At 51.7% G+C, this 14,396-nt stretch overlaps 1 protein-coding gene across 3 annotated transcripts in view; it reads right to left on the bottom strand.

Moving 5' to 3' along the window:
• Nucleotides 1–13,294, bottom strand: part of EPB41L4B (erythrocyte membrane protein band 4.1 like 4B) — a 143,663-nt gene extending 130,369 nt beyond the window's left edge. For all 3 annotated transcript variants that reach the window (XM_060014360.1, XM_060014359.1, XM_060014361.1), the window contains exon 1: nt 12,395–13,294. In XM_060014360.1, the coding sequence (XP_059870343.1) occupies nt 12,395–12,697 (303 nt within the window). In that variant the 5' untranslated portion in view covers nt 12,698–13,294. The remainder of the gene's footprint in view (nt 1–12,394) is intronic.
• Between the last annotated feature and the right edge of the window lie 1,102 nt (nt 13,295–14,396).

Raw genomic sequence — 14,396 nt, 5'->3', positions numbered from 1 at the left:
TCTAGTTCCTTTAGGTGTATGGTTAGATTGTTTATTTGAGATTTTTCTTGTTTCTTGAGGTAGGCTTGTATAGCTATAAACTTCCCTCTTAGAACTGATTATGCTGCATCCCATAGGTTTTGGATCGCCATGTTTTCATTATCATTTGTCTCTAGGTATTTTTTATTTCCTCTTTGATTTCTTCAGTGATCTCTTGGTTATCTAGTAACGTATTGTTTAGCCTCCATGTGTTTGTGTTTTTTACGTTTTCTTCCCTGTAATTCATTTCTAATCTCATAGCGGTGTGGTCAGAAAAGATGCTTGATATGATTTCAATTTTCTTAAATTTACTGAGGCTTGATTTGTGACCCAAGATGTGATCTATCCTGGAGAATGTTCCATGCGCACTTGAGAAGAAAGTGTAATCTGCTGTTTTTGGATGGAATGTCCTATAAATATCAATTAAATCTATCTGGTCTATTGTGTCATTTAAAACTTCTGTTTCCTTATTTATTTTCTTTTTTTTTTTTTTTGCGGTACACGGGCCTCTCACTGTTGTGGCCTCTCCCGCTGTGGAGCATAGGCTCTGGACGCGCAAGCTCAGCTGCTCCGCGGCATATGGGATCTTCCCGGACTGGGACACGAACCCGCGTCCACTGCATCCGCAGGCGGACTCTCAACCACTGCGCCACCAGGGAAGCCCTATTTTCATTTTGGATGATCTGTCCATTGGTGTAAGTGAGGTGTTAAAGTCCCCCATATTATTGTGTTACTGTCGATTTCCTCTTTTATAGCTGTTAGTAGTTGCCTTATGTATTGAGGTGCTCCCATGTTGGGTGCATATATATTTATAATTGTTATATCTTCTTCTTGGATTGATCCCTTGATCATTATGTAGTGTCCTTCCTTGTCTCTTATAACATTCTTTATTTTAAAGTCTATTTTATCTGATAAGAGTATTGCTACTCCAGCTTTCTTTTGATTTCCATTTGCATGGAATATCCTTTTCCATCCCCTCACTTTCAGTCTGTATGTGTCCCTAGGTCTGAAGTGGGCCTCCTGTAGACAGCATATATATGGGTCTTGTTTTTGTATCCATTCAGCAAGCCTGTGTTTTTTGGTTGGAGCATTTAATCCATTCATATTTAAGGTAATTATCGATATGTATGTTCCTATTAGCATTTTCTTAATTGTTTTGGGTTTTTTTTTTTTTTTTTTTTTTTTTTTGCAGTACGCGGGCCTCTCGCTGTTGTGGCCTCTCCCATTGCGGAGCACAGGCTCTGGATGCGCAGGCCCAGCGGCCATGGCTCACGGGCCTAGCCACTCCGTGGCATGTGGGATCTTCCCGGACCAGGGCACGAACCCGTGTCCCCTGCATTGGCAGGCCGACTCTCAACCACTGCGCCACCAGGGAAGCCCCACCTTGGGTTTGTTTCTGTAGGTCTTTTTCTTCTCTTGTGTTTCCCACTTAGAGAAGTTCCTTTAGCACTTGTTGTAGAGCTGGTTTGGTGGTGCTGAATTCTCTAAGCTTTTGCTTGTCTGTAAAGTGTTTGATTTCTCCATTGAATCTGAATGAGATCCTTGCCAGGTAGAGTAATCTTGGTTGTAGGTTCTTCCCTTTCATCTCTTTAAGTATATCATGCCACTCCCTTCTGGCTTGTAGAGTTTCTGCTGAGAAATCAGCTGTTAACCTTATGGGAGTTCCCTTGTATGTTATTTGTCATTTTTCCCTTGCTGCTTTCAATAATTTTTCTTTGTCTTTAATTTTTGCCAATTTGATTACTATGTGTCTTAGCGTGTTTCTCCTTGGATTTATCCCGTATGGGACTTGCTGTGCTTCCTGGACTTGGGTGGCTATTTCCTTTCCCATGTTAGGGAAGTTTTCGACTATTATCTCTTCAAATATTTTCTCTGGTCCTTTCTCTCTCTCTTCTCCTTCTGGGACTCCTATAATGTGAATGTTGCTGCATTTAATGTTGTCCCAGAGGTCTCTTAGGCTGTCTTCATTTCTTTTCATTCTTTTATCTTTATTCTGTTCCGCAGCTGTGAATTCCACCCTTCTGTCTTCCAGGTCACTTATCCGTTCTTCTGCCTCAGTTATTCTGCTATTGATTCCTTCTAGTGTAGTTTTCATTTCAGTTATTGTATTGTTCATCTGTTTGTTTGTTCTTTAATCCTTCTAGGTCTTTGTTAAACATTTCTTGCATCTTCTCAATCTTTGCCTCCATTCTTTTTCCGAGGTCCTGGATCATCTTCACTCTCATTATTCTGAATTCTTTTTCTGGAAGGTTGCCTATCTCTACTTCATTCAGTTGTTTTTCTGGGGTTTTATCTTGTTCCTTCATCTGGTACAGAGCTCTCTGCCTTTTCATCTTGTCTATCTTTCTGTGAATGTGGTTTTTGTTCCACAGGCTGCAGGACTGTACTTCTTCTTGCTTCTGCTGTCTGCCCTCTCTAGGTGTTTTAATAATATTGTGACTATTTAAAAAAACACAGCCCTTATCTTTTAGATAATTGCGACTTTGTTTTGGAATTTGTTTTAAAAGAATTGGGAAGTAACAGAGGTGAAGATATAGATGAAAAGAGAGGGGCCACATTAAATAAAAGATGAAGCTTAACAATGGGTACTCGGATTATGTTCATTATATGATGGGTACTTGGGGTTCTCTGTGCTTTTGACTGCATTTAAAATTTCAATTAATAAATACTGGGGGAAAAAAGTAGGCAGAATTGAATGAATACCATAGATCCTGCAACTGCTCACCAAAAGCCACCAGCAGCAACAGACTTCAGCTCATTCACAGCGAAATGGAAAACAAAACGTTAATTCCTGCTTAGTGAGGAAAGGCCCGCAAGGGGGACTTACAGAGAGGTATTCTTTGTTCCACTGAGAAGAGGAAGTGGGTATAGGAGACAATCTCATCAAAGCCAGCAGGCAGTGAGCTGAATGCGACGAGAAAAATACAACGCAACTAAAAAACAGGCAAACATCATAGAACAAGGCATACCAGGAGGAGATACGTTCATGGTTCATAACACAGGCAAAGATACTCCACCCCATGAACAACTGGGGAAAAGTGAAGACCACAGTGAGTTCCCACTAACTCCCACGAGACAAAAACAGAAAAGCCGTCCAACGCCAAGGGCTGAAGAACGGGTTAGCAGACGTTAGCAGACGCTTTACGTGTTGCTGGGACTCTGGAGAAAACAATTTCGCATGATCTTAAAAGGCCCTGCCCGCCACCCTCCCAGCCACTGGTACATACCCAGGAGAGACGCTTGCTAGCATATGTGCACCAGGAAGACCAATTCCAGAAGGTTCTTCAAAGCAGCATTTTTTTCCTAACAGATCCAAACTGAAAACATCCCAAATGTCCACCGACAAAGGATAACTATATTCCGGTATATTCATGCAGCGCAGCAAGAACTACAGTTACCTCATCAATATGGATGAATCTCTCACAGACACAGTATTGAGTGAAAAATCCATTTACTATAAAGTTCGCTAACATGCAGGACTAACAATAATCATTTAGGGAAACACACATATGAGGCAAACTCATCAAAAAAGGGATGAGAGACAAACTTCAGGAGAGCAGGAGGGAGGGAAAGGTCATTGGGGAGGAGCATGGGGGGGCCATTAACAGCACTGGTGATGCTCTTTGTTCTTAAGCTGGGTGGTGGGTACCCGGATGTTCACCGTATTATTTTTCTTTAAAACTAGTCATGTTACAGACACTCTTTTGTATTTGTATTTCATCATTAAAAGATGTAAAGAATGACTGGACAGAGGACCTGCCAACACTGAGCACCTCAGACAAAAGACCAGACAACTGGGAGGATGAGTCCAGGGACTTCCCTGGTGGTCCAGCGGCTAAGACTCTGCGTTCCCAATGCAAGGGGCCCAGGTTCGATCCCTGGTCGGGAAACTAGATCCTGCACACATGCCGCAACTAAGAGTCGCACGCTGCAACGAAGATCCCGAGCGCTGCAACTAAGGCCTGGCACAGCCAAAATAAATAAAATAAAATGAGTCCCAGGTGAGCGGATGCCAGAATGCCAAGAACAAAATCCCCAAGGAGAGGGCTGGGGACATCCAAGTCTCTGACGGCAGTGCCACTGGTGAACGGGCAAGGCCCGGATGTGCAGCGAAGTCTGAAACTTGGATGAACGGGTCAACAAAATGTGGCATATCCATACATCGGAATACTATTCAGCCTTATAGAGGAAGGAAATTCTGATACATGTGACGACATGGATGGACCTTGAAGACATTATGCTAAGTGAAAGCCAGACACAAAGAAACAAGTACTGTATGATTCCACTCATAGGAGGTACTAAGAGTAGTCAAATTCATAGGGACAGAAAGCAGACTAGAGGTCACCAGGGGCTACGGGGAAAGAGGAATGGGGACTTCGTGTTTAGTGGGCACTGAGTTTTAATTTGGGATGATGAAAACATTCTGGAGATGGAGAGTGGTGATGGTCGCACAACAGTGTCCATGTACTCAATGCCACTGAATTGCACACCGAAAAATGGTTACAATGGTAAATTTTATGCTACTTAGGTATTACCACAATTTTTAAAAATCCGTAACTCAGGGAAGGTGCAGCTGAGCAAGCAAACCGGTAGGATAAAGGAGAGGTGCCACTGGGCCCACCTCAACGCCCCTGAGCGCACATGAGGCAGGACACAGATAGCAACAGCATCCGGACAGGAAACGGGCATGGAAGAGACACCACAGGGCCGAGGGATGCCGACCCCGCAGGCGCCCGGGGAGCCTGCCAGTCCACGTCCTCCCAGCCGGGCCAGCTGCCTGGGCAGTTCCAGCCCTGGGACCAGGCTCAGTGCTGGGAACCAAAGATGCTCCGGATGATGCCACCGGTGGCACAGGGCCCCGGGGAGGTAACCCTCCAGGTCTCAACTTCAAGAAGGAAGTTCTGGGCACTCAGCCAACTATGACTTTGGGGGAAAGAACCTGCAAAAATTGCTGAGAAGTGGCAGACAGAACCCAAATGCCAGAGATGCTGAAAAGCAGAAAGTTTCAGGAAAGACAGGGCGGTTGATGGCATGAAATTCTGACCCATCAAATTACAAAGGATTCTGACCTTCCCCAGGAGTTCCAAGGGGCATACCTTTCAAACAGAAAGGCCAGGTGTGCACCGCATGGGCTGGGGGAAGAGCACTGGAGGACGAGTCAGGAAACCTAGATTCAATTCACCACACTTATAGCTGGCCCAGGACCAACTGCTCCCTGCGACCGTGAGTAAAGGGGATAGTAACATCTTCCCGGATGGTGGCAATTAAGAGAAGTAACACAGACTCTGCGAGCCTGAGGGAGTAGGCATGCCTAACAGGTAAGATATCAGGTGCTTTGCATATCAACCTTCAACCCCAAGAGACAGGTAGAGACAGGTATTACTACACACACACACACACACACACACTGGAAGGCTCGGATAGGAGGAAGACAATTTTAAACAATTAAAAAAGGATACACAAGGATGCACACCATGTTTATAAACACGTATGCAAAAGCACAAAGATTGAAGGGAGCAGCGAAACCAACCAGTTGCTATGCAGCAGGATGGGAATATGTAAAATGCTTTTCTTTGTGATAATTTTAGTGTTGTTCTATTAAACACTTTTAAAAAATGTAGCCTACTTCCAACCTCAGTGTTGAAGAACTATGGGCCTCAAACCAGAATGCACTCTGGGCGAAACTACACTCACTGAATATGAGTACAGATGTGAATCCGATGTCTGGAAACCCCAAGTGGCCTGGAAAGGAGGACACCCTTCTGAGGCTCAGGGTCCCCACCCACCTCGGGGCCTCTGGGGCAGGCTCAGAACCCCACCGCTCCCACCCCTCACATGCCCAGTCCTGGGTCAGAGGACACAAACCTTCTCCCGGCAGACTATCTGAGCTCGAAACTAGAGTCTGCCTTTGCTGTGTGACACGGGCAAGTTTCTTATCCAGCCTGCTAAGCCCTGATTCTCCCCCTCACAAATCAGGGCTAACAACAGTAACCACCAAAAGAGGTTCTGTGAGGGTCCAACAAAACAGTCACTTAGGCAATTAGCACAGGACTGACACACAGTGGCCCCTGGCTCTTACTAGCCTGAGACCCTCCTCTGTGCTTCACAGGTTCCTCACTTACTCCTTCAAGACTCAGGGACATAGCTGGAGCTCATAATCCTCCCCAACCCCAAGGAGCCCCAAGTCCAGCAAGTGGGGTTTTCTGGCTCCCATCCTCCATGCGTCTGCACCTGCCCCAACGCCTCTGACCAAATCTAACAGCTGAACTCCCAGGCAACCTTCGGGACAACTCGATGTCACTTTGGGCATTAAACCTTCCCCAAATCCACTCCACAGTTCAATCGCTCATGCCTGTACTACCTCATGTGGGGTTCCGAGTTATCTAGTATATTTACACTGTCTCCCCTTCTAGACTGGGACTCTCTCATCCCTCCTGTACCCCTCCCGAACGCTTCCTGCAGGGTAAGTGCTCAACAAGTCTATGCTGACTGAAGAAAACAAGTGCGCAAACAGAAACATTTTCGAAAACAAAAATAAACCAGAAATTAAAATCAAGTGGAACTAGTGAGATACATCCAGCTGCAGAGAGAAGCCAAAGAGGCTGCAGAAGGAGACGAAGGGGCCCTAGGGCAGAGGGGGCACACCTGGGATGCTGCCAGATGAGCCCCAGCTGGTGAGAGAGCCTGGGCATCCCTGGGCAGGCGAGAGTGGTCACCACCCCAAGGCAGGTGTTCAGAACACAAGCCCTCAGACGCAAGGGGACTTTGTGGCCCCATCAACAGGACATTAACCTGCCAGAGAGCAGAGGTGATTGGTGGGGAAGGGCTCCAAGGATGGGGAGCCCTCTTCTTAGGCAGGCAGTAGGTGGCACACAGCTCAGACGGCCACAGGGCGCTCCCCGCCCCAGCTAAGGTCCCAGGGACTGTAAAGGGGGGGAAAAGGGTCCCACCCTCAAGAGACACAAACTTGGGGTCTAGGTCCCGATTCATTTGTGCTGAAGGGGTGGGGAAAGAGACTTTACTTTCACCAACCCATATAAAGTCATCACTTAAAATAACATTCATATCTAAAAACAAAGAGAAAAGTACAGATGGACACACACACCACCATTTTAAAAGTGGTTATTATCTCTGATGAGATTTTAGATCTTTTTAACTTCCCTTGCTTCTCTATATTTTCTGATCTTTCTGCTGCCAACATGTTCTCCTGTGAAATGCAAGTGGGGGAGGAAAGCACATGCCAACCTGCAGAGAAACACCAAAACGAATCAGCAGCTGACCCTGCCCGCAGGCAGCTGCCACGGGCCCGAGGGGGAAACCCAAGTGCAAAGAACCAGATTCCTGCAGGAGAAACGCGCCAGGCACCGTGGAGGAGGCTGGCAACAGGAGTCAGGCAGCGGAGAAGGACAGGACACGTGTTTTGAGGACAAACTGTGGGCGGAGGATTTCTGTGGTGAAGGAGTGGATTTTTTTCTAAGTCCCTATGCAAGAATGTAAGGGAAAGTTCTACCTCCCCATGCCCGCGCCCCCAACCTTTTGCTATTTCAGAATTAAACAGACCTGTACCTTCACCCACAACAGTGCACTAGCAACAGAATTCAATGAGATTATGCACGTGAAAGTGCTTAGCAAGTTAATATTTGTTCAGTCCTGGCCCAGCGCAGGGTCATGTTACTGGCACTGGAGAGGCTGGCAGACTCCCCCTCCCTGCATATTAACACCAACCACCCAGCAAGTGGGGAACCAGAGTTAGAGATCGCATCTCTATCCCACTTGGGAAGGATGTTCACCACCCACCTCTCTTGCCCACTCCCCTCCTTCGCCAGCAGCCCTCCTTTTAAAACAAAGGTATTTTTTAAAGAAATACACAACCCCATGACGCACACAGTTACCCAAAGCTCCCCATGGTCTCATTCACGGTCTGGGCGGGGGCGGGGGGGTTTGGAGATGGGGGCAGGATAAGCCCTGGAGGGCCACCTTGAGCCCATACCTTCCCTCAGGAGCAGGAAAAAGCAAGCCACCGAGAGGTCTGGGATAAGGCAGGGTGTCCATGGCAGCCAGAACCCTGGGAGAGGATGGAAATGAGAAGCTGCCTTCTCCTATTTCCTAGGGCCTTATGTAGTTCCCCATTTCTTCCCACCATTGAGAGTGAAGATACCCCTGCCCTCCAAGGTAGAGTCCACTACTCAGTCCCCCCACATTAAATCAAGCCCCACCCCCAGCCCCGCCAAAGGGCACTGGGCTCTGTTTAGGCTTCCTGGCACCGCTTTCCTTTGGGGGGGGGGGGGCGTGGCACACCGCACATGCTGTGGGATCTCAGCTCCCCGACCAGAGGTCGAACCGGGGCCCTTGGCAGTAAAAACACAGAGTCCTAACCACTGGACCACCAGGGAATTCCCAGCCTTTGTTTTTTTTTTCCTTTAATGTTCATTTCTAGAAAACTTCCCAATCACTTTTCACAGGCCAAAGAGGAGGCACTGAGATGTGTGTAAGATTACAACCTACTAGCAACCCTTCAGCACCCTGCTGTTTCCTGAGGCTTTTCATACCCTTTTTGTCGTAATCATCCCATTTTAAAGACCAGAAAATCGAGATTCAAGTAGCCCAGGGCTGCACAGCCCAGCTGCCAAGACTCAAACATGCATCTTCCTGCCCTGAAACTCTCGGTGCTTGCCCTGTACCATACAAGTCACTGCGGAGCTCCAGGGACAGTGAAAGCAACTGCAGCAAATGCAATACCGGCCAATGGACCGTGCCCTCCAAGGCATGGGGGCGGGGCGTGCTGACCAGCCAGCCACACACCCTCCCGGCTTTCCACACAGAGCTGCTGGAAGACTGTGCATGCAGGGGAGGGGGGCGACGGGGCTGAGCAACAGCCGCGCGAGCAAAAGCGATGCCAGGGCTTTAGTCAACAGAGAACTAATATGAGTCAACAGCGGGTACCGCTGCCAAGCACACTGATGGGATCTTCAGCTGCATTAATAGAAGGGGAGAGTCTCAGGCAGGCCGAGGGAGTCCTGCCTGCTCTGACCTGACCACACCTGAGGGCAGGGCAGGGCTGGGCTACGGACACGGAGGCACCTTCCAAGGCAGCGCCAGGGTTTCTGAAGAGGAGTGGCTCAGGGTGGCACTCTGGTCTGTAGGGCGGAAGCTGGGTTTGGACAGCAAGCCCACTCCAGACTGCACATTACCGATGGATTTTTTTTTAAAAAAGATCCTGTCTATCCACAGCAAAGGTTAAGAACACTCAGGCATGTCAGAGGACAAGGCCACCACCTGGGGGAGGAGCCCCAGGCCCTGTCATTTGCTTCCTCCTTCGTTATATATAACAGCTGGGTCGTGGCTTGACCGAGAAGTGGCCCTGACACAACAGGTAATCTAAAAATGGGGAATTCCCCGGTGGTCCAACGGTTAGGACTCGGGCTTTCACTGCCGTGGACCCGGGTTCGAACCCGGGTTCGATCCCTGGTCGGGGAACTAAGATCCTATACAAGCCGCTCAGTGTGGCCAAAAAATAAATTAAAAAAAAAATTTTTTTTGAATGCACAAGGGACACTGGATTTGACATCCTAGAGCCTCAAGTGTCAAAGTCTCTGGGAAGTCCTCCCAATTCATCCACCAGCACCCTGTCCGGTGAGCCTGTCATTATCACTCAGCATCACTTAACAATAAAAAGACGCTCTGCTACACGTGTTTCCCAAGAGCCTCAAGGCCACCTCTCATTCACCTTTGGGTCCACAGCCCAGCATTTGGCACACAGAGACGCCCAATAAATGGTGACAACTGAAAACCGAGGTGCCCCAGCACGATCACAGTGAGGGTGTTGTGTTCGAGGCAATTCTGGAACACAGGCCTCCTGACTAGAGCGAATAAAGCGGCTTATGACAATGTATAACCACCGTTAGTATACTGAGCGACGAATTCTCGACGCTACCACTACCAGAGGGTTTTAATTACAAAAGAGTTATCGTTAGCCTGGCAAGTGTGCTTTGTGCCCCTGCGAGTGACTGGAGACAGACAGTCCAGCTTAGGGAGATGGCAGTCAAAGGTCTGTGCGCCATGCAGCAAAGCAACCCCGGGGCCCAGGAAGCGGTAAAAATCCAGGAACGCAGGAGACGAGAATAATGACCAGTGGGACTAAATGTCAAAAAGGACAGCATAAAAAGTGAGCTTGGTGAAACGGGCTGAGAAGGCACACGCATGCTACAGATTCATGGGGAGCTGGCCGCCTGGAGCTCACCTTGTAACTCTGAGAATTAAATACAGGAACTAAGACTCGGATCTGGGAAGATGAGCACAGGAGACTGTGCGATGCAGTTCTAATGCCTAATAAATCTTTAAATCGATGAGCCGTGCTCACTGTTTATTCTTCTCCATCCTTCCTCCCCAGGCAAGGGCTCACATGACAAAAGCCAGCATTTGCTCTGGATTTGCCTTTGGACGGGGTATATATACATATGCGTGTCTGTATAAATAAAATTGGGAGTTCACTAAATAACATCTTAAAGCATCAAAAAATCTGCCATTATAAGAAAACCTGGTGAATTCTTTTGTCAAGTAGCCTTTAATAAAGTGAAGAAACCTCTTAGGATGCAAAATCCCCCTCCCCTCACACTGGGCCAGGGTTCCACCAGCTGTGGTTAAGTCAGCATTCCCGTCCCAACCTGTTCATTTGGGTACCTGTTTGGGTCTATTCACTACGCATGCATCTTACTGGGTTTGCATTTTTCATCCCAGAAACACAGCTTAAGCCTGTCGCACAAACCTGACAGAAGCATTACATTTTATAAACCAATCATCCCCGGGGAACAGACAAGAAAACCATCAGCAATGAGCGTTGTCAAAGTTCCAAACCAGAGCATTCCTTTCCCAGATCCGAGATGCAGAATACGCCACATCCTCTCCACACACCAGCTGCCTGCTCCAGAAGCAACACACTCACCTCACCACTGGCTGCCCCCCCGACCGCCCCTCCCGGTCCCTTCAGGCCTCCTCTCCCAGCTGAATAAAAGCTGGAGAGACCCGTCTTGGGGAAGCAGTAACATTTTAATACTACTGTAAAGAGAACTGCTCTAAGCACTGGAATGTTGGCTCCTTTTCCATGAATAAAAAGGCCCCCAAAGGGTATTATCATAACAAAATGATATCCTATGGAGAGCACCAGGAACCACAAAAATAAAATCGCCATAAACTGACACTGTCTCAAAATTAAACCTACACAAAGAAACGTTAAACCCCAAGCCAGGCAGGCTCTCATTTTCCCATCTAAAACCCTTACAATATTCCCAGTTCTCTCATGACGTCCAATTTCCCCCACCCGAGGAGGCCTAAATGCTTTCTTTCGAAGTCCCGGTATGTTATTTTTTTTCCCTTGAAACCCTCGAGATGCTCTGTAACATTCATCTAAAGCTCAATCGTGGCTGTGTCCTCGGTCACACCCAAAGATTCCCAAAGGCACCGTCTGCCGCAGCGCCGGGTGCACAGCAGGCGCCCCACTAATGTGCGGATTTGATTTGATCAGATCTGGCCCCTTCGGCTAGAAAGACACATTGGTAGCCAGATGCCCAGGCGGGGACAGCAGCGCCAGCCTAGCTCTCTGCCGGAGGCGGCGGGGTGCAACCACCTGTGGGCGGGTGACCGGGGCTCAGGCCGCGGCGCAGCTGCCCTGGAGTGCCTCCGCGGCTCCACGCACAGACCCCGGGGAAAGTCCGGCGCCCCAGGCCCGGGAGCACCCCAGGGCTGACTCCCAGCGCCCCAGCAGGGGCTCTGCCGGTGCAAAGTTGGCCTGGTCCGCGAGGATCCATTCTAGAGTTAGCTCCCAAGTCGCCCGGCCGCCTGTGAGGCAGCGAGCCAGAGGGGCTCTTTAGGATGGGACCGGGTTGGGGGGTGGGGCGGAGTGGTACACCAAGATGGGAACGGAAGAGAGAAGTGGTCCCCCGACTCGCTCCCAAACTTGGGGCACCTGCCGGCCAGCAGGCGAGGGGGATTCTCCGCCTTGACGTCCCACCAAGGCCTGGTGGCGAGTTTGTCGGGGCAAGCGGGCCACCCCATGGCAGCCCCGCATTGCTTTGAGATTTTCTAACCAATAATCCAGCACCGAGAAGGACGATGCAGGAACCTGGGGGATAGAAGGGGAACACCAGTCACCCGCGCCAGGGGGCGGGGACTTGGGACTCGGGGGCGCGGGCCAGGGATGGGGCCCCGGAAGAGAGCAGGACGGGGTGGCCCGAGAGGGAACCAGACTAGGAGTGCTTGCAGAAGGGGGAGGGGATCCCGGAGAGGTACAAGGGGAGCGCCCCAGAGGGAAGCATCGGGGGAAGGGAGCTGCCCCAAGGGCCGCGGGGTGCCAGTGTCCCGGACCGGCCCCGTCACTCACCGGCAGGTCCACGCTCACTTCGGTCCCGTCGAGCAGGAAGACGCGGCAGTAGAGGGTGGTCTTGGAGGCCCCGGCGGCGGAGATGTGCACGGCCGCGCAGCCCATGAGCAGGGGCCCGCCGCCGGCCGGGAACACACTGCCCCCGGGCGCGGCGGGCAGCGTGGACACGGCGGCGGCGGCCGGGCCCCCCCGCGGACCCCCGTCGCGCTCGTCCCCCAGGCCGGCGGTCCCGCGCCCTGCCGCGCCCCGCGCGTAGCGCTGCATGGAGCGGCGGCCAAAGGTCCGGCGCAGGAACCGCAGCATCCTGGCTGGGGGCGTCCCCTGCCTCCGCCCCCTGCGCCGCCGCCGCTGCGCCGCCGCCCAGGAGCGCCCCGCGACGCCGTCAGTGCAGGCGGCCGCCCGCGCCGCCTCCCGCCGGCTGCGGACCGGGGCTCGCTCCCGCCGAGGACGAGGCCGCGCTTCGGCTGCCCGCGGGGCGCGCCGGCCCAGCCAGCGCCGGCTGCGAGTGGCCGCGGGCGGGAGGGCGCGCTCGGGGCGGCCCAGGAGCCGTCCCGCCGCCGCCTCCGCCGCCAGGCGCCCTGGCGGGCCGGCGGCCTGCGCTCGCCGCCAAGGGGCCGCTCCCGACTGCCGGCCGCGGGCGGCCCGAGGACTGGGGGGGCGCGGGGGGCGCGGGGGCGGGCTGCGGGCTGCTCCCGCGCCGCGCGCCGGCCGAGGGCCAGCCGGAGCAGGGCGCCTGCGTGCTCCTGGCGCGCTCGCTCCCACTCGCCGCGCCCAGGCCCGAGGAGGCCCAGCCGAACGCCCGCTCCCCAGGCGCCTGTTCCTGCGCCCGCAGCCCCCGCCTCCCACCTGGGAGGCTGCACCTATAGCCGCCGCCTCCGCCGCCACCGCCGCTACCACCGCCGGGACTGCAGCACGCCCTCCTCCCTCGGGGCTGCGCCGGGTATTTGCAAACCGGGTCTGTGCTGCCCCCTGCCGGCCAGAGCGCCCCCTGCTGCTGTAGGTGTGCTCACGTGTGTACACGTAGGTGAGCACACACGTGTTTCCGGCGCCGCGAGCCCTGAAGACGCCGGAGAGTCTCCCCTTGCCTAGTTAGGAAAACGCGCTGCATGCCCTCGGGGGAGCCTTGCCTGGGAGGCCCCAGCGAGAAGCGCATTAAGCGAAGGCCCTACCAGGCCCTCACTTTCCCCTTCTGGAAAAGGATAGGGGTGAACTAGGTAATCTACCAGGTCCCTGCTACTTAAAGTTCTGTCAGTTTAAGATCTCAGAGCTGGAAGGGCCCTTTCTGCCGTCACAGTCCAATGGGCTCATTCCAAATAAGGAAATTGAGGCCAGGCAAGGAGGGGTGTCCTTTTCCAACCGACTACACTGGAGAACACCTTTCCTCAGGGAATTCGTGTCCAGTATCGAGGCAGAGGCCTGCATAAATAGCCATAGCTGAGAAGGCTAGTAAAGGTTGCACAAGTTACTGAGAAGCAGAGTAGAACTGAGGCATGAGGAGGATAGTATAGGACACACAGAATATCGGAGGCGGAGGGAAGGGTTTATAAACGGTGCCCCTCAGGTATACATGTTCAAGGCCTGGTTCAGGGAGAAGTGAGTTTCAGTGTGGCTGAAAGGAGGCCAGGCCTCTTGAGAAGAATAACACTGATTTGTGTGTGTGTGTGTGTGTGTGTGTGTGTGTGTGTGTGTGCCTGACACTATGCTAAGCCCTTCCCATTCATCATCTCACTAAATCCTCGGCACAGCCTGGTTCCATAGTCGGTTTTGTCCCCATTGTACGGAGGAGGAAATTGAAGCTTAGAGAGCTTAAGAGACTTGCTCCAGATTTCATGGTTAATAGGGGCTCGTCTGCTGGGGTTTAAAACTGTTGCTCCTAACTACGGCCAAGCTGAGGCATGTGACATGATTGGCAAGCGATGATGGTTTCTGAGAGTCCTGGACGGAGGCAGTGGCCACAGCAAAGGGGCAAGAGAAAGGGAGGGGTGAATTCAGGAGGCATTCC

This window comes from Delphinus delphis, chromosome 6 (genome assembly GCF_949987515.2).
Source record: "Delphinus delphis chromosome 6, mDelDel1.2, whole genome shotgun sequence".
Classification (NCBI taxonomy): Eukaryota; Metazoa; Chordata; class Mammalia; order Artiodactyla; family Delphinidae; genus Delphinus; species Delphinus delphis.
This window is presented reverse-complemented; position numbering and strand designations above follow the sequence as displayed.